The 19,279-nt window shown below is 47.2% G+C and overlaps 2 protein-coding genes across 2 annotated transcripts in view; one reads left to right on the top strand and one right to left on the bottom strand.

Annotated features, from left to right (window-relative positions):
• mrpl45 (mitochondrial ribosomal protein L45) overlaps positions 1 to 403 on the top strand; it is a 15,301-nt gene extending 14,898 nt beyond the window's left edge. The window contains exon 8 of the mRNA XM_062026355.1: positions 172 to 403. Coding sequence (XP_061882339.1) covers positions 172 to 270 — 99 coding nt within the window. The 3' untranslated portion in view covers positions 271 to 403. The remainder of the gene's footprint in view (positions 1 to 171) is intronic.
• Positions 394 to 19,279, bottom strand: gpr179 (G protein-coupled receptor 179). The gene is made up of 11 exons (XM_062026353.1): positions 18,219 to 19,279; positions 16,074 to 16,182; positions 11,086 to 11,182; positions 10,796 to 11,013; positions 10,658 to 10,726; positions 5,487 to 5,596; positions 5,119 to 5,357; positions 4,886 to 5,024; positions 4,714 to 4,816; positions 4,507 to 4,647; positions 394 to 4,273 (listed from the first exon to the last, which is right to left on the bottom strand). The coding sequence occupies exons 1-11, from the start codon at positions 19,082 to 19,084 to the stop codon at positions 950 to 952; spliced, it is 5,415 nt and encodes a 1,804-aa protein (XP_061882337.1). The 5' UTR covers positions 19,085 to 19,279; the 3' UTR covers positions 394 to 949.

Raw genomic sequence — 19,279 nt, 5'->3', positions numbered from 1 at the left:
AACTTCACACAGGTCGTCATGTGACATTCATTCAACCGTTACTGCCACGAGTGGTGGAAACGTGTATTAGAGGTGAGCGCCACAGCTGAGGAACAGATTTTGTTTGGTGGTCCAACAATGATTCAGGTTAAGAAACGCTGGTTTAAAGTGTGTCCTCCATTATTCTTTCAGACCGTAGCGCTCCCGGGTCCAGACCTAAAGCCTGGAGAAGAATTTGATGCCCTCGCCTATCAAGTTCCCAAAGTGGAGGCAGTGCAGTGGTCTAAATGAGCCACCAGAGGGTGCTGCTTCAAATGACAGTAGGACATGTTCAAGTGTCTGGTTGGAAAAATGAGAAATGTTTTCGTCACTCTGCAACACTTCATCATCGGACAGAAAATGATAATAAACAAATGGTCACAAATGCTAAGCTTTATTTTTCTCATGAGTGTCCTGCATTGCTGCCTTTGGGAAGTACAAAAACACAACAATAAAATAACTAATCAGAAGATTCTGTCATAGTGTCTAAAAAGATGTCTTATGTCCAACGTTTTAAGTTTTATTCGCCAAGACAAGCAGGCCATCGACAATAATCACCCATACGCTGATAATTGCTTATTAAAATGGTAGCAAATGAAAAGTTATCTACAATTGAATTAACTTTTTATTTTAAATGATGCTCTTAATTAAACCTTTTAAAGAGTTCTTAATGTTTAAACATCAGGACAGTGCCACCACTACATTAGCTCTTCAGCACTGCGGACATGTCTTCTGGTAGACTGGAGGGAGGACATAGGAAGAGAAAAGGGACTTCATCTTAGTGAAACCTACTTTGATGTCCCTCATTAACATGTTTAATCAGTTCATTTCTGTCCAGCCGCTCACTCCCAAACCAAATTGTCTCTGCATGGGACAGTACAGCGTCTAAGTCTGCCGTCTAGTTTCTCAATGTCTTATCCTTCAGGAGAGCTCAAAGGTCCGGAGGGAATATGAGCGCCTCAGCAGCGCACTCTGCATCGTCCTCCTCGTCCTCCTCAGGAATGTTCTCAGGCTCCCAGGTGAAAACATCCGAGTTGTTGTCTGTGAACGATCCGGACCTGCTTCTTACCATCTCCCAGGGACACAAAGCGTCACGGCGACCCAGTGCCAGGCTCCCCTTAGGACTGTCCACCTGCTCGTCGCTAAACGGGCCTTGGTTCTCTGGGACCTCATAAGGGATGCTTGGTGGTTGCAAATCCTGGACCTCACCACCAGGACTAACGTGGGTTCCAGATACATAATGGTCTTTGACACTTCCTGTTTCGTTTATCTCCCATGGACAGACATCTGGATGTACACTTTCTTGCTTTTGCAGGACCGTTGAGTCGTCAATGTCCCATGGACAGACACTGGCCCGAGAGCTGTCTTCTCTCCTGAGAACGTTAGCTCCTGCTTCGTCCAAGGGACAATCATCTGTTCTAGAACTATCCTGCTTTGTCAGTACTTGTGGCTCTTCGGTCTCCCAGGGACAAACATCTCCTCTTGTGCTATCTTGCTTCTTTACAGACTTTGTGTGTTCGATTTCCCATGGACAAATATTCTCCTTAGAACTGTCCCGCTTTTCCAAAGACTTTGATTCTTCCACCTCCCAAGGACAAACATCTGTTCTAGCGCTGTCCTGTTTTGTCAGTACTTTTTGCTCTTCAGTCTCCCAGGGACAAACATTTCCTCTAGTGCTATCTTGCTTCTTTACAGACTTTGTGTTTTCAGTTTCCCATGGACAAATATTCTCTCTAGAACTGTCCTGCTTTACCAAAGCCTTTGGTTCCTCCACATCCCAAGGACAAACATCTGTTCTAGCGCTGTCCTGCTTTTTCAGTACTTTTGGCTCTTCAGTCTCCCAGGGACAAACATTTTCTCGAGAACTTTCCTGCTTTGTCAGTACTTTGTGTTCTTCTGTCTCCCATGGACAAACATCTGATCGAACGCTGTCCTGTTTCTCCTGAACTTTCTGTGTTTCGGTTTTTCGTGAATTTGTACTCTGTGCTGGTTGTCCTGATATTTCTGTTATGGCTGTCATTGCTTCCTCTGCCTCCCATGGACAGACATTTGCTTGAGCAGTCTCTTGTCTTGTGTGATTTTTAGACATTGTGTCTATGTTTATTGATAGTGATGGCTCATTGTCCCATGGACATACATTAACACTAACATTGGTAGCCTCTTTTTGGGCTGATGCAACATCCAAAGATAAAGGAGATTTTTGTGGCTCATTTAGTTTGTCTTGTTTTCCACTATCCCAGGGACAGACGTCTGCCTTGATGATAATTTGCGAAGGAAATACTCTAGTTGTTGATTCCGCTTTACCCTCTTCCAAAAGACTACCATCCTCCATAATATGGGGGGGATCTGGGAAATCCCATGGACAACTTTCTACTGTCTTGGTTGTTTTTCTGTCCATAAGCACTATGGGAGATTTAGCGGGGTTAAGGTGTCCCTGATCTGACACATCAGGATATACTGCAGCTTTCATTGCTTCTTTTCTTGAGGGCACCTTCAGCGATCCTTTGGTCTCGATTGAATTTAGGTTCTCATATACAACGTCGGCAATGTCTTGAACGTCCCAAGGACACACATTTGCATACTCACTGTCTTGTTTAATTATTGGTAAGGGTATTTCTGCTGTCTCCCAGGGACAAACGTCTGCAGAACGTTTCAGAGACAGTTGTGTTTTTGAGGAGACTGCGTAAGAAGTTGCAGGAACATCTTGGGACTTCCAGGGACAGACGTCTGTACGGCCGCTTTCTTGTCTTTTAACCGTGTCTTGTTGGTGAGACTCCCAAGGACACACATTTGAATCGATGTCTGCTTTAATGCTTTGCTGCTTCTTGGAGCCTTCACATTGCTGTAAAACACTGAGTCCTTCCCATGGATAAATGTCTGCCTGAGACACATTTCGGACAGCAGGAAGTCTTTTGCTTCCTCTTCTTCTGTGAGTTGAAGGTGTTCTTGAGTTGCTGGCAGTGTCCCAAGATATAATGCTGCTTCGTTTACTACTTTGCCTGGACAGAAAGACATTTTCGTATGTTCCGTCTGTTTGAATATCATCTGTGTCTCCAGGATATATGGCTGATTTTACAATGACCAGCCTTCTTGGACTCCTGTCAGAAGAATCTCCAGAGGACAACCTGATGGCATTCTGCTTGACAAGGCAGGGTTTTCCATCTGTGGTGGTCATGCTTCTTTTCTGCAGGGTTCTCCTTTCCATGCAGGGCACTCCTGACCTGGATGTCAACGAGCCACTTTCTTGACTTTTCTGTGATACGGAATCTTCTCTATTTAAAGTTTCATCCTTGCTGGTCCTGCTAGCTGCTTCCACGGAAGTCAGGAAGGATTTGACAGACAGCCACTTGGTTGTGGTGTTTCGGAAAGAAAAGACACGCTGATCTTTATTGACTTTGGGTCTTGGAGATCCTGGCGCGCTTGCGGAGACTGGAGCCGGTGGCTTGGAGGACTCGGATTCTCCCTTGTCTTGTGACAGATTATTTTCCAGAGGCAATAGGTGGTCCCAGGGACATACAAGAGCAACTGGTGAGGTGGGACTCTGCGTCTCTTCATCCTGAGAGTTTGCGTAGGTGACATGCTTATGGCTTTTTTCACCTAATTGTTCTTGCTTCACCTCCCAGGGACAAACCTCACCTTTGTCAAAAGACTCAGACTGCAGAGCGCTCTTGGTTTGCTCGCCAATGGAGAGGCTCTGCCGGGATCCATTAGCCTTGGTCATGTTGTCCATAGAATGATTGGTAGTAGACGTGAGACTCCAGGACTTGTGAAGCCTGGTATGGTCAGGGTGCAGCAGGTTGGTGTCAATTGTCAAATTTTGAGCACTGACTGATTTACAGACTGCTGGATGGATGTCGAAAGAGTCCGTCTCGGATCTCTGAGAGGATCTTTTCACAGTGTTGATCATTAGCATAGAGGAGTTCCGCGAGGACTCCCTCTCCCGGACGTAGTACTGATCACTTTGGGACTTACGTAGAGACAGGGATGGAGACTTCATTGAACTTCTGATGCTGAAGTTGTCTGCGGCCATCCTGAAAGACCCAGAGTGATTCCCACTTTTACTGCGGAAGGATCCGTCTCTATCCTCCCGACTGCACTGTCGGCTCACAGATTCTGGGATTTCAGCAATTCGTTTGATGATGGATCTCCCCAAGGCACATCGAGAACTTCGCTTCTTTGACAGGTGAGGATTGTTAGTCCTCATCTTCTTAGCTTTGTTCACTTCTAACTGGGAATACAACCTCTTCAGTTCATCCTGGTCCCACATGGACGGAGGGATTAAGGAGAGGACAGACAAAGACAGTACGTCAGAGGAGAGGTATGACACATTTTTAAAGAATTAGAAAAAAGATAAAGTGTGGAGAGTGGTCAAATGTTTATGATTGGAATGACTACAGTTGTTTATTTCCCATGAATGTCTTAGACATCTTTGAAATGAGGCCCTGTTGCAAAATGATACGTTTGTTTTGAGGGGACAGGAGAGTTTACCCGAAAGTCATCAGGGTCCACACTGCGCTCGCTCCAAGCAGAGCGGAAGCTGCTGTTGAGATAAGACCGCCGCAAGTCCACCTCATCTTCGTACACTTCAGCAGCAATTTCCTCTCTGCCAGGTTTGCTCATGTACAGAAACTGCAACACACGAGCAGAACGTGACGCTGCAGGATTACTAACGAGAGAATACACCGAGATGTTTACCTTTGGGATGAAGAGTAGCGCGAGTGTCACAGTGATGGTCACATGGGTGTGTGCGAAGGAGAGCAGAAGCATCCAATCAGGATGCAGAGAAGGAAACGTGAATCTGAGGGAGAACACAACAACATTCCAGTTCTCCAAGGGTCCTTCTAATGGAACTTAGCTATTCGTTTACCTGCACAGGTGGAACATGGTGGAAAGAAGTAGCTCGTTGTGGATAGCGATGCCCATGTAACGAGGCTCGTGGAAGGCTGAGGGCACCGGACGGACTGCGGTCCACAGGGAGCTTCCCCAGCACAGGAACAGGAGCTCAGCTGTGGTAGTAGCATAGTCCCGTTAATCCGAACAAATGTTTCTTCTTGGACATAGGGACACATTCCTAATTGTTTAGGTGTCACAGTCACTCACCAACCGCCATCATGTAGTCCCAGCGGTCCAGGTAGCACAGGTTGAAGTCCTGGCCCTCTGATGTGCTGCCTGTCACAAACACTGGAATGTTCCGGTCGCGGTTCTGCAGGACCCCCACTGTCCAGGCGCACAGGAACCAGCTGACCGTCATCAGCATCACTCCCAGAATCCTCAGTAGGTGGAGGCTGGACATGTATGGGACCCTTTGGGCTGTGCGGGATAGGAACACTTTCAGCACCCTGCAAAGAGGTAAAAGTCCCTTGCTGACCTGTCTGGTATTTATGTCAATCTTGAAGTTGTAGACACTGTTAAGCGTTATTTTGTTCTATACAACCAGACCAAGTGTTGAACTCTACACGTCATCTCACCTGTACATCTTCAGAGTGAGTGTTCCGTAGACGATGGAAAAACCCAACATTCGGACCCAGCGTAGAAGGATACACCTGAAGGTGCTGGGCCTGAAGTACAGGATGAAGACCTGCAGAGGCCGAGATGGAGAACTTGTAGTGACATGTCGCAGCCCACTGAACGACACCCCACCCCTTTGGAAAAATGACGGTATGTTTCATGCAAAACTGAGGTGTGACTAACTACAGGGCTTTAGCGGGTCATCCACAATCTTTGTTTTGGGATGTGCAGGCGGGTCCGCTAGCTTACGCACACTGAATGCACGGACATCACCTCGCTAGTTGCGATCTGCCAGTTGGGACAAACTAGGTGACAAAAGTTGGGAGAAAAAGATGATCACAAATTCAAATGTCCCTTTGGGGGATTCATTTATCTTCAAATTGAATGAGCAATACAAGCCCATCAACACGGATGAACTAGCAAGTATGCTGTGATGACATTGGCAGCAAAAAAGACAACCAAACAAACTGAGGAAAAAAACGCATTTAATAATAATAATAATAATAATAATAATAATAATGAATTACATTTACATACTTTACATTTGTTAAAATCTCAAAGTGCTACAACGTATAAAAAAAAAGTTTTTGAAAAGACCACTTGCATCCTTAGTATTATATATTATTATTACATTTGTGTTTAGCTTGGCCACAGTTAATGTAAACTCTTCAACTATTCGTTATTATTGTCAAATGCTAACAATTTAGTCCATACAGATAATTGTATGCTTTTAAATATATATATATATATATATATATATATATATATATATATATATATATATATATATATATATATATATATATATATATATATATATATAATGTGTATATACCCATATATGTATATATGTGTGTATATGAGTGTATGTATATGTATGTACCACTGAACAAAAATATAAATGCAACCCTTTTGTTTTTGCTTCCATTTTTCATGAGTTGAACTCAAATATGTAAAACTTTTACTATATACACAAAATACCTATTACTCTCAAACATTGTTTATAAATCTGTCTAAATCTGTGTTAGTGAGCATTTCTTCTTTGCCAAGAGAATCCATCCCATCTCACAGGTGTGGCATATCAAGATGCTGATTAAACAGCTTTATTATTGCACAGGTCTGCCTTAGGCTGCCCAAAATAAAAGGCCACTCTGAAATGTGCAGTTTTATCACACAGCACAATGCCACAAAGTTTTGAGGGAGCGTGCAGTTGTCATGCCGACTGCCGGAATTTCCACCAGAGCTTCCGCCCGTGAATTGAATGTTCATTTTTCTACCATAATCCGTCTCCAAAGGCGTTTCAGAGAATTTGGCAGTACATCCAACCGGCCTCACAACCGCAGACCACGTGTAAGCACACCAGCCCAGGACCTCCACATCCAGCAGGTGAACCTCCATGATTGTCTGAGACCAGCAACCATTGGTTTGCATAACCAAAGAATTTCTGCACAAACTGAGAAACCGTCTCAGGGAAGCTCATCGTCCTCATCGGGGTCTCCACCTGACTGCAGTTCGTCGTCGTAATGGACTTGAGTGGGCAAATGCTCACATTTGACGGCGTCTGGCACGTTGGAGAGAATAATCGTTTTCACTGTTCAGGGCAGATGGCAGACAGCGTGTGTGGCGTCGTGTGGGAGAGCGGTTTGCTGATGTCAAGAATGTGAAAGGAGTGGCCCATGGTGGGGTTATAGTATGGGCGGGTGTATGTGACGGACAACAAACGCAAGTGCATTTTATTGATGGCATTTTGAATGCACAGTGACCCTGTGACAAGATCCGGAGGCCCATTGTTGTGTCATTCACCCGAGACCACCTCATGTTGCAGCATGCGCGGCTGTGAGGCCGGTTGGATGTACTGCCTAATTCTCTGAAACGCCTTTGGAGACGGCTGATGGTAGAAAAATTAACATTCAATTCACGAGCGGAAGCTCTGGTGGAAATTCCTGCGGTCGGCATCCCAACTGCACGCTCCCTCAAAACTTTGTGGTACTGTGCTGTGTGATAAAACTGCACATTTCAGAGTGGCCTTTTATTGTAGGCAGCCAAAGGCACACATGTGCAACAATCATGCTGTTTAATCAGCATCTTGATATGCCACACCTGGGAGGTGAGATAGATTGTCTTGGCAAAGAAGAAATCCTCACTAACACAGATCTAGACAGATTTGTCAACAATGTTTGAGAGGAGGAGGTCTTTTGTGTTTATAGTAAAAGTTTGACATATTTGAGTTCAACTCACGAAAAATGGATGTGTGTTTTAAGTTGAATTAAAAAGGCAGTAAAAGCATTAAATTAGATTTGATGATACTTGCAGAAACTTTTTTTGCAGCTGATTGCCAAAAACTCCTGTCACATATGCTGTAAAATGGTTGAGCTTGACTACACTTAAAACCTACCATATTGAGGATTTGTGACTTGTGACGGAAGGAGATTTTTTACATATATCCATATTTAAGTGTTACTTCTTTACTTCCATAGTCATATTACAAAATAGCTAGTATTCTTCCTTCTTTCTAGTCTGCAAAGTAATGTGTGTCGGCCTTGAAGCATTGGAATGCAGGGAGTAGAGATAACTCAGGGAGTAGCCAAAACAACGAGGGTGGGAGCAAGGGACAGAGGGAAGAACACAACACTTCCGTGGGTTTGGGGGAGATCGATCTTGGCTGGACTAGGGAACGCTTCTGTACTGGATTGGTCTCACGTTTGTTTTCAAAGCTTTGAGAATAAACCACAAAATACCAACTACTGCCTGATGATCAATTTAAACTTCAGCTTATGTGCCATAAAAAGAACTTGGGAGTGACTAGCAATTTGACTTCCCTGGGAGGAAGAGCTGGTCAACGCAACAATTGTTAGGAAACATGTCTGACTTTTCTTACTATATTTGTCACGACTGATTAGTGAAGTCAAAGATTGAAATGATGAATGATTGTACACTAAATAAGAATGGAATCAAAATGTCCTGTCCTTGCGCTCCAACAGACAGACTTTGCCCGTGTCCACGAGGAAACATCATGTCCGACAGCAGTCAGCGGACGACTGTAATCCAGGAATTAGAGCCCATTCGGGATGAGAGCATCAGCTAAAAGGCCAAAGTGTGAGTGCACACACACATCATTGTGTTCATAAAGCTGCTCCCGGTGAATACACACACACACACACACACACAACGTGCATTAAAAATGGCAGCTTTTAATCAGAGCAAATGGTGGTCCTGTGCTGAAAAGCAAGTTGAGGTCTGTGCGCGACAGTGGGAAGTTCTCTGATTGGCTGAGATGAAGCCACCCTCAACTCTAGCTGAGGGTGCACTGGAAAAATGTGCTTTTGTGGTCATAAAAGACAATACAGTGGAACCTGGATTTATCGTCTATTTGCGAACTTTTCGATTTACGGACCTGTGCAGTAGAGTTCACAGGGGGGCGTGGCCATTTTAAAGAGGCGGAGCTCCCTACGTTACATCCTGTTTACGCATGCCGTTACCCGTCGCCACTTCTCAGTGAGTCAGCGTGTGTTTCCTTTCCCGCCATATACCAAGTTTTGTCTATTTTATTACTCAATGTGAGTCCAAAAAGTGACCAAACCAGCCTGGAAAGAAGGAGGGAACTGCTGTGGACTTAGACTTTGAGAAGAGACGGGACCCACACACACTTCCCCTCCTCCCAGCCACCTCCTCTCTCTTATTGCCCTCCTTTTTCCGCCTTGTGGTGGTACGTCGTCTGTCGTTCGCTGACTGCAAGGTAAAAATGATTTTGCTTTTAAACACATTTTTAATTGTAGCGAGATGGTTGTTGACGTTTTTGAGAGCACCAAAAGGACTCTTGTGCGTGCGAATCAGCTTGCCGTTATTTTAATAAAGAAGAGATTGTTGATCCATTATCCATATATACTGTATATATGTGTGTATATATATATATATATATATATATATATATATATATATATATATATGTGTATGTATGTGTATATATATGTATGTATGGACTGCACCTATATGGTGACCCGGGGACGGCGTGGCGAAGCCGGGAGAGTGGCCGTGCCAGCAACCTGAGGGTTCCTGGTTCGATCCCCACCTACTACCCATACTTGCCAACCCTCCCGATTTTTCCGGGAGACTCCCGAATTTCAGTGCCCCTCCCGAAATTCTCCCGGGGAAACCGTTCTCCCGAATTTCTCCCGAGTTTCTCCTGATTTTTCCCTGGACAACAATATTGAGGGTATGCTGTGGTGGCACTGCCTTTGGCGTCTGCTTTTTCACCATACAAACAGCGTGCCGGCCCAGTCACATGTTGTACGCGGCTTCAACAGACACACGTAAGTGAATGCAACCCATACTTGGTCAACAGCCATACAGTTCACACTGAGGGTGGCCGTATAACAACTTTAAAACTGTTACAAATATGCGCCACACTGTGAACCCACACCAAACAAGAATGACAAACACATTTCGGGAGAACATCCGCACTGTAACACAACAGAACAAATACCCAGAATTCCTTGCAGCCCTAACTCTTCCGGGCTTCACCCCCGCTACCACCCCCCCCCCCACACCCCCCCATCTCCCGAATTCAGAGGTCTCTAGGTTGGCAAGTATGCTACTACCAACCTCGTCACGTCCGTTGTGTCCTTGAGCAAGACACTTCACCCTTGCTCCTGATGGGTGGTGGTTAGCGCCTTGCATGGCAGCTCCCGCCATCAGTGTGTGAATGTGTGTGTGAATGGGTGAATGTGGAAATAGTGTCAAAGCGCTTTGAGTACCTTGAAGGTAGAAAAGCGCTATACAGGTATAACCCATATCTGGACGTGCACCAAAACAGGCCATGTTAAGTTGAAGTTAAATTACCAATGATTCACACACTAGGTGTGGTGAAATTATTCTCTGCATTTGGCCCATCACCCTTGCTCACCCCCTGTGAGGTGAGGGGAGCAGTGAGCAGCAGTGGTGGCCGCGCCCGGGAATCATTTCTGTTGATTTAACCCCCAATTCCAACCCTTGATGCTGAGTGCCAAGTGACAGCCTTTACTCTGTTAAAGCTGGTTAACCCTGTGCTAACTAGCCTACTAACTAACCAACTAACTCAGCAGCTCTGAGCCAAGTGGTCTGCTTTGTGTGGTTGTTGAAGAGCAACACTTACGGGGAAGTAGAGGAGCAGCGAGCCAAACAAGATGATCTCCAGCAGCAGCAGACCGGACGCCCGGATCCTCTGAGGGGGAACACGAGACGCCATCACGTTAGCATGTTAGCATGTTAGCTCGCAGGCCCGCCCACTCACCCTGCTACGCCGATGGCGGTAAGCCGCCAGCATGCTGATGAAGACGAGCGCCATGAAGGTGCCCTGCACAGCCAGCACGGCGGCCCTCAGCAGCCAGTCCTCCTGCACCCGGCAGGGGGCGCCGTCCTGGCACCGCCTGCAGTCCGGCCAACACGGCAAACAGGTGGGCATGGACGGGTAACACCCCCCGCTCTCGCTGGCGTTCACGCCGCCGCCATCTGCGTCGTCAGAAAGGCAGATTCATGTCACGGTCACCTTCTTGTTTCTCCGCAGCCATCTTGTGGAGATACCTGCGTCTTGATTGTTGGTGTCAGGGTTGTAGTATCCTTCTGTGCAGCGACAACAGTACTGACCCAGCCGGAAGCCCCGCCCCTTGATTGGCACACACTGCAGGCAGGAAGTAAGAACACCTTTTTAAATGACAATCTGTTGTTTACATCTACTCTTATACTGCTAAATGTTGTTTGCTGACAATACTTGTGCACACAAGTTTAGCTGTGCACTTCAGCACCATCTTGCAACTTCCTGTTAGCCAGGACAACTTCCTTCTTAACTTCCTGGTAGCCAGGACAACTTCCTTCTTAACTTCCTGGTAGCCAGGACAACTTCCTTCTTAATTTCCTGGTAGCAAAAACAACTTTCTTGTTCACTTCCTGATAGCCAGGAAAACTTCCTTTTTAACTTCCTGGTAGCCAGGACAACTTCCTTTTTAACTTCCTGTCAGCCAAGACAACTTTCTTGTTCACTTCCTGGTAGCCAGGACAACTTTCTTGTTCACTTCCTGGTAGCTATGACAACTTCCTTGTTAACTTCCTGGTAGCCAGGACAACTTTCTTGTTCACTTCCTGTAAGCCAGGACAACTTTCTTGTTCACTTCCTGGTAGCTATGACAACTTCCTTGTTCACTTCCTGGTAGCCAGGACAACTTCCTTCTTAACTTCCTGGTAGCCAGGACAACTTCCTTCTTAACTTCCTGGTAGCCAGGACAACTTCCTTCTTAATTTCCTGGTAGCAAAAACAACGTTCTTGTTAACTTCCTGGTAGCCAGGACAACTTCCTTTTTAACTTCCTGGTAGCCAGGACAACTTCCTTTTTAACTTCCTGTTAGCCAAGACAACTTTCTTGTTCACTTCCTGGTAGCCAGGACAACTTTGTTGTTCACTTCCTGGTAGCTATGACAACTTCCTTGTTAACTTCCCGGTAGCCAGGACAACTTTCTTGTTCACTTCCTGTTAGCCAGGACAACTTTCTTGTTCACTTCCTGGTAGCTATGACAACTTCCTTGTTCACTTCCTGGTAGCCAGGACAACTTCCTTCTTAACTTCCTGGTAGCCAGGACAACTTCCTTCTTAACTTCCTGGTAGCCAGGACAACTTCCTTCTTAATTTCCTGGTAGCAAAAACAACGTTCTTGTTAACTTCCTGGTAGCCAGGAAAACTTCCTTTTTAACTTCCTGGTAGCCAGGACAACTTCCTTTTTAACTTCCTGTTAGCCAAGACAACTTTCTTGTTCACTTCCTGGTAGCCAGGACAACTTTCTTGTTCACTTCCTGGTAGCTATGACAACTTCCTTGTTAACTTCCTGGTAGCCAGGACAACTTTCTTGTTCACTTCCTGTTAGCCAGGACAACTTTCTTGTTCACTTCCTGGTAGCTATGACAACTTCCTTGTTCACTTCTTGGTAGCCAGGACAACTTCCTTGTTAACTTTCTGGTAGCCAGGACAACTTCCTTGTTAACTTTCTGGTAGCCAGGACAACTTCCTTGTTAACTTCCTGGTAGCCAAGACAACTTTCTTGTTCACTTCCTGGTAGCCAGGACAACTTCCTTTTTAACTTCCTGGTAGCCAGGTCAACTTCCTTTTTAACTTCCTGTTAGCCAAGACAACTTTCTTGTTCACTTCTTGGTAGCTATGACAACTTCCTTGTTCACTTCTTGGTAGCCAGGACAACTTCCTTGTTAACTTCCTGGTAGCCAGGACAACTTCCTTGTTAACTTCCTGGTAGCCAAGACAACTTTCTTGTTCACTTCCTGGTAGCCAGGACAACTTCCTTTTTAACTTCCTGGTAGCCAGGTCAACTTCCTTTTTAACTTCCTGTTAGCCAAGACAACTTTCTTGTTCACTTCTTGGTAGCTATGACAACTTCCTTGTTAACTTCCTGGTAGCCAGGACATCTTTCTTGTTCACTTCCTGGTAGCTATGACAACTTCCTTGTTCACTTCTTGGCAGCCAGGACAACTTCCTTGTTAACTTCCTAGTAGCCAGGCTAACTTCCTGGTAGCCAAGCACACACAAGTATGACGCTAACAACAATTAAAACAACAAACGGCTGCCTCAGAGTGTGTTCTTCTGGTGTTACCTGAATAAATAAATAAAGATTAAAAAGGAGGTCACATGCGCACACACACACACACACACACACACACACACACACACACACACACACACACACACACACACACACACACACACACACACACACACACACACACACACACACACACTGACACACTTACACTTGTATGGCTGGTGTGTTAATCTAAGTTAAAAGCTAAATGGACACATAAAACCATCACTGAGTCTTTTATCCTTTTTCTGGAGAAATCTCATCCATCAGCACACACACACACACACTGGCACACACACACTGGCACACACACACAGGCCCGTATCAAATGCAGAGAGGTCTAATGGCGCAGGCTGAGCATTGAAGTGATATGGATTATAGAGAAGTTCATGCTCAGTGCATCTGTGTTCATGCGAGTTTACATCAACTGTGTACACCCCATTGTGTGTTCCTTCAAGGCAGGAGTGTGTGTTCCTTTAAGGCAGGAGTGTGTGTTCCTTTAAGGCAGGAGTGTGTGTTCCTTTAAGGCAGGAGTGTGTGTTCCTTCAAGGCAGGAGTGTGTGTTCCTTCAAGGCAGGAGTGTGTGTTCCTTTAAGGCAGGAGTGTGTGTTCCTTTAAGGCAGGAGTGTGTGTTCCTTCAAGGCAGGAGTGTGTGTTCCTTCAAGGCAGGAGTGTGTGTTCCTTCAAGGCAGGAGTGTGCCAACGTCTTCCACTTCAAGATAACACAACACGTCAATAACATGATCAGTGATATTTGGGGTCGAGGTTAAAGCTAACCTACTCAGTGGCCTAGTGGTTAGAGTGTCCGCCCTGAGATGGGTAGGTCGTGAGTTCAAACCCCGGCCGAGTCATACCAAAGACTATAAAAATGGGAGTCATTACCTCCCTGCTTGGCACTCAGCATCAAGGGTTGGAATTGGGGGTTAAATCACCAAAAATGATTCCCGGGCGCGGCACCGCTGATGCTCACTGCTCCCCTCACCTCCCAGGGGGTGATCAAGGGTGAAGGGTCAAATGCAGAGAATAATTTCACCACACCTAGTGTGTGCGTGACAATCATTGGTACTTTAACTTTAACTTTAAGATGGTGCAAAATGTTCACAAACCAGCGTCAGCCGGGGCTAAGCTAGCTGGCTAGCTCTAAACCACATATGTCAGAGTCAAGGCCCGCGGGCCATATCCGGCCCGCGAGAAGGTTTTTTACGGCCCTTGGGATGATCTTGATTTATTATTAGAACCGGCCCGCAGACCGCAGATCTTTTTTTTTTTTTTTTTTTTTTTTTTTTAGACCGCAGATCTTTTACACGCACCAAGCGGATGCCGGTCCAAGGTTCCGAAAGGGGGCGAGCGGCCCGCCGGGACGCGCCTGCCGGCCGAAGGGCTGCAGCCCGGCCGTCAGTCGCGGAGCCCGCCGTGCCACGCGCGCCAAGGGGGCGGGCCGAAACCCGGCCCCGAGGCCCTGAGACTTCTGCTTTGTTTCCCCAAACCGCGCGTCACCGCCGGGCCCGCACCACCGTCGGGCTGCAGCCCGAGCGTCGGTGGCGGAACCCGTCATGTGCCGCGCGCGCCAAGCGGAGCGGGGGGGTCAAGCGGGCCGAAACCCGCAGGCCACTCCCTCACCACGAGGCCCTGAGACTTCTGCGTTTGACCCCTACGCGCGGCCCGTCGGGACGCGCCCGCCGTCAAGCCACGAGGGCCAGCCGTCGGGTCGCGGAGCCCGCCGTGCCACGCGCGCCAAGGGGCGGGCCGAAACCAGCGGGGGGTTTCGGGCACCCAACTCGCCTCCCTCCCACGGAGGGAGGAGGGGGGTTTAATGTGAACATTACTGTGCAATCACATATTTAGAGTTTTTACTCAATTCAAGTTTAAAAGTTAAAGTTTAATATTTGTTTTCACTGCATGTTACTTCTCCTTAAACAAAGTGTTGTTTTTGATTTATAGATTTTTGCACTTTATTTTATTGTATTTCAATTTAATTATATTTTAAAAATATTTCAGTTGAGTGGATGATAGAAAATTGCTATTATTGTTTTTTTCTTTGAAGTAAATTTAGCCCACTTTTGCTAAAATAGAAAATATAGGCTACTGATGGTGCCTTGAATACCGGTTTCTTTCATTTAATGTTCATGTTATGGGGATTTTTATATAAAGGAAATTTGTCTTTTGTGTCTGTTGAAAATTAAAGATTACTGACAGAGCCATAAGAAAATATTGCTTTATTTATCTGATCATATTGGAATATATTTCTTAGGTTTTCAGTAGGTTCAATTAGGTTCACTAGACTATATGCGTCATTTAAAAATTTTTCAATGAACATTCGAACAGTCCGGCCCTCGGCTTGTAGCTAAATTTTTTATTTGGCCCTCCGTCCATTTGACTTTGACACCCCTGCTCTAAACCACGAATGATGCTGATGTTGAGGGAGGCGTCGCCATGACGACTTCTCGTTTTTTTGTTTATAAACTCACTCCAGAAACTACTAAAAATCTCGGGCCTTAATGATACAGTCGTACTTAACGAGCATATGTGTTGGAAAATGACAAAAGTTCAGTATGCCCACTTCATGTTTGGACATGGCAGCAAAAAGAGATGCTAAAGTGCTACCAGAAGGACAGGAAGCTGAGAACGTGACCAGGACTTCACGCTGAGAACGTGACCAGGACTTCACGCTGAGAACGTGACCAGGACTTCACGCTGAGAACGTGACCAGGACTTCACGCTGAGAACGTGACCAGGACTTCACGCTGACCCAGAACTGGTTTTCTGTCCGCTAAACCCGGCAGGATGGCACAAAAGTTCCCCGCTGGATTTGGAGGGTTTGGGGGATAAATAGCCGACAGAGGGAGAGGCGCTGGAGTGGAAGTGTGAGTGGACGTCCCACACACAAATGTACCGTTTCCATGGTAACTGACTTAGGCCACGCCCCGCCTACCTCCATGCTGGTGCGGTTGCACTGGTGCGTGTCGGCGAACCAGCCGTCCCCTGTGGCACACTGGTCCAGGTCCACGTCCTGGATGTCCACGTCCACACGGACCACGCCTCTGTGCAAACACGGACAAAAGTATTGGGACACATATTCTAATGGACGTATGAATTATGAAGAAGATTGACTCCATCACATGGTCCCTGGCCCCCTGGGGGTCCACAGAGGTACTGCAAGGTGGAATAGTTGATCAAATGGACGCCATACTTGCTGTACCTTGCAGCTTTGGAAGGAAAACATCAATCAGGATTTATTAGATTCATGTTAGTATTTAACAGAGATAGCAATTAGCACGGTAGTTGCCAGCTAGCAGTGGACACCAGTTTCAGCTAGGGATAAGTTTGTTAGCTCGTGATAAGCGTGCCAGTTGTTGGTTAGCAATTAGCGTGCCAGTTGTCAGTTAGTGATTAGCGTGCTAATTTTCAGCTAGCGATTAGAGCACCAGTTGTCAGCTAGTGATTAACATGTCAGTTATCAGGTAGCGATTAGCGTGCCAATGGTCAGTTAGCATCTAGCGTGCCAGTTAGCAATCAGCATGCCAGTTGTCAGCTAGAGACTAGCATGCTAATTGTCAGCTAGTGATTAGTGCACCAGTTATCAGCTACCGATTAGCGTGCCAATGGTCAGTTAGAGATTAGTGTGCCAGTTATCAATTAGCGATTAGTGTGCCAATGGTCAGTTAGCAGTTAGTGTGGCAATGGTCATTTAGTGATTTGCGGGCTAATTTTCAGCTAGCGATTAGAGCACCAGTTGTCAGCTAGTGATTAGCATGTCAGTTATCAGCTAGCAATTAGCGTGCCAATGGTCAGTTAGTGATTAGCGAGCTAATTTTCAGCTAGCGATTAGAGCACCAGTTGTCAGCTAGTGATTAGAATGTCAGTTATCAGCTAGCGATTAGCGTGCCAATGGTCAGTTAGCATCTAGCGTGCCAGTTAGTAATCAGCATGCCAGTTGTCAGCTAGTGACTAGCATGCTAATGGTCAGCTAGCGATTAGTGCACCAGTTATCAGCTAGCGATTAGCGTGCCAGTGGTCAGTTAGAGATTAGCGTGCCAGTTATCAGCTAGCGATTAGCATGCCAATGGTCTGTTAGAGATTAGCGTGCCAGTTATCAGTTAGCGATTAGTGTGCCAATTGGCAGTTAGCGTGCCAATGGTCAGTTAGTGATTAGTGTGCCAGTTGTCAGCAAGCCATCACGTGCCAGTTGTCAGCTAGTGATTACCATGCTAATTGTCAGCTAGCGATTAGTGCACCAGTTGTCAGCTAGTGATTAGCATGTCAGTTATCAGCTAGTGATTAGAGTGCCAAAGGTCAGTTTGCGATTAGCGTGTCGGATGTCAGTTAGCAGTTGGCGTGCCAATGGTCAGTTTGCGATTAACGCGCCAATTGTCAGTTAGCAATTAGCATGCCAATCGTCAGTTAGCAATAATCATGCCAATTTTCAGTTAGCAATTAGCATGCCAATTGTCAGTTAGCAATTAGCATTCCAGTTATCAGGTAGCAATTAGCAAGCCAGTTTTTGGTTAGCGGTTAGGGTGCCAGTTATTATTTCACGATTATTGTGCCAGTTGTCAGTTAGTGATTAGCATGTCAGTTATCAGCTAGCGATTAGGGTGCCAATGGTCAGTTAGCGATTAGCGTCTCGGATGTCAGTTAGCAATTGGCGTGCCAATGGTCAGTTTGTGATTAGCATGCCAATTGTCAGTCTGCGATTAGTACGCCAATTCTCAGCTCGCGATTAGCATTCCAGGTATCAGCTAGCAATTAGCATGCCAGTTTTTAGTTAGCGCTTAGGGTGCCAGTTATTATTTCACGATTATTGTGCCAGTTGTCAGTTAGCAATAAGTACGGCAGTTACCAGCTAGCAATCAGCATGCCAATTGTCAGCTAGCGATTTGTGTGCCAGCTGCAGTGATTAGTGCGTCAGTTCTCAGCTAACGATTAGCACGATCAGCTAGTGATCAGCCGGCCAGTTGTCAATTACCAACTAGCGTGCCAGTTGTCAGCTCACTACTCTTGGTTTTTACTTCCTGGTGCTGTCCCAATACTTTAGTTCTGTTAGGGGTGGGTGTGTGACATCATCAAGGTGTCCTACCTGAATTCGGGAGTCAGGTCCGGCTTGAGTCCATAGAAGGACGTGGACAAGGTGAGCATCCACCTGGGCACAAAGCGGCCATCTTGGCAGTCCAGGTAGGGGGCGCTGGCCCAGCGGACGGCGCTGCCATTGGTCACGTAGCTGTCGCCCTGCCCCCACTTGGGCGTGTCCAAGGTGCTGAGGTCATTGAGGAGGACCCTCTTGGACAGGGCGGGCTGGACCGCGCCGGACTCCGGGAATTTGAAGCGGCGGAACCAGCTGTCGTCGGGGGCGGGTGGCGGCGGGTGCAGGCGGTCCCAGGTCTTGGACAGGTCCTGCAGCACGATGGCCGGCACCTTGGCCGCCAGACCCCGGCTGGCGCGGAGCACCAGCTGCGGCGCCGGGCCGGCGGGGTCGCAGTCGAAGGTGAGCAGGGCCCGTCGGACCAGCCCGTCGGCCTGCAGCAGGGCGCGGACCAGCGCGTGGTACCACTCCATGTCCTCCTGCACAGAACTCTCCCGCAGGTCGCTGGCCTGGAAGATCATGTTGAGGAAGTTGGCCGTGTTGGCCAGAGCGTCCAGCGCCGGCCTCAAGGGGGCGCCGAAGCTGTCTGGAAGCGGCCCGGACCGACCCGCCGGGCTGAAGGCCCGCGAGCAGCGCGCCCCCTCCACCGCGGACGAGTCTCCGGTGTACAGGAAGTCCTCCGCCGGGCTCCAGTCGTCCTCCGGTGGGGCTTGCGAGGCGTTGGCGGCGCCGCCCGCCGCTTCCGTGGCGTCTGCAGGGCCGGTGGAGTTGCCGAGGGAGTCCTCCTTGCTCGCGTCTCCTCCCGGCACACTCACCTGGGCTCTGACCAGCCAGGCCAGCAGGAGGAGCCACACGGGAAACATTCTGGAACCTTCTCACCCAGAGCAGGAGGTCACATGACCGCGCTCGTTGGCTGGGCTTCACGTCTCAGCATGGCGGCGGGACGCTCCTCCGCCCTCCGAGTCCAGCACGCCATCAGAACATCAGGACCACCTTGGTCTTCTTCTGCTGGTCCGGCCAGGAAACTTCTTCTTCTTCTTCTTTCCTCCTGCGGCTCG

The sequence above is a fragment of the Entelurus aequoreus genome, linkage group LG18 (assembly GCF_033978785.1).
Source record: "Entelurus aequoreus isolate RoL-2023_Sb linkage group LG18, RoL_Eaeq_v1.1, whole genome shotgun sequence".
NCBI classification, from domain to species: Eukaryota; Metazoa; Chordata; class Actinopteri; order Syngnathiformes; family Syngnathidae; genus Entelurus; species Entelurus aequoreus.
The sequence above is the reverse complement of the archived record's forward strand: the minus strand, read 5'-3'. Positions and strand labels throughout refer to the sequence as shown.

Excerpts from the sequence above, each read along its gene's own strand:
- gpr179 (XM_062026353.1), bottom strand. The coding sequence starts at position 19,084 with ATGTTTCCCGTGTGGCTCCTCCTGCTGGCCTGGCTGGTCAGAGCCCAG. Across the intron at positions 10,727-10,795 it reads ACCGCCATCGGCGTAGCAGG|AGGATCCGGGCGTCCGGTCT; the intron begins GTGAGTGGGCGG and ends GTTCCCCCTCAG. Across the intron at positions 4,274-4,506 it reads TGGACCCTGATGACTTTCGG|GATGAACTGAAGAGGTTGTA; the intron begins GTAAACTCTCCT and ends ATGTGGGACCAG.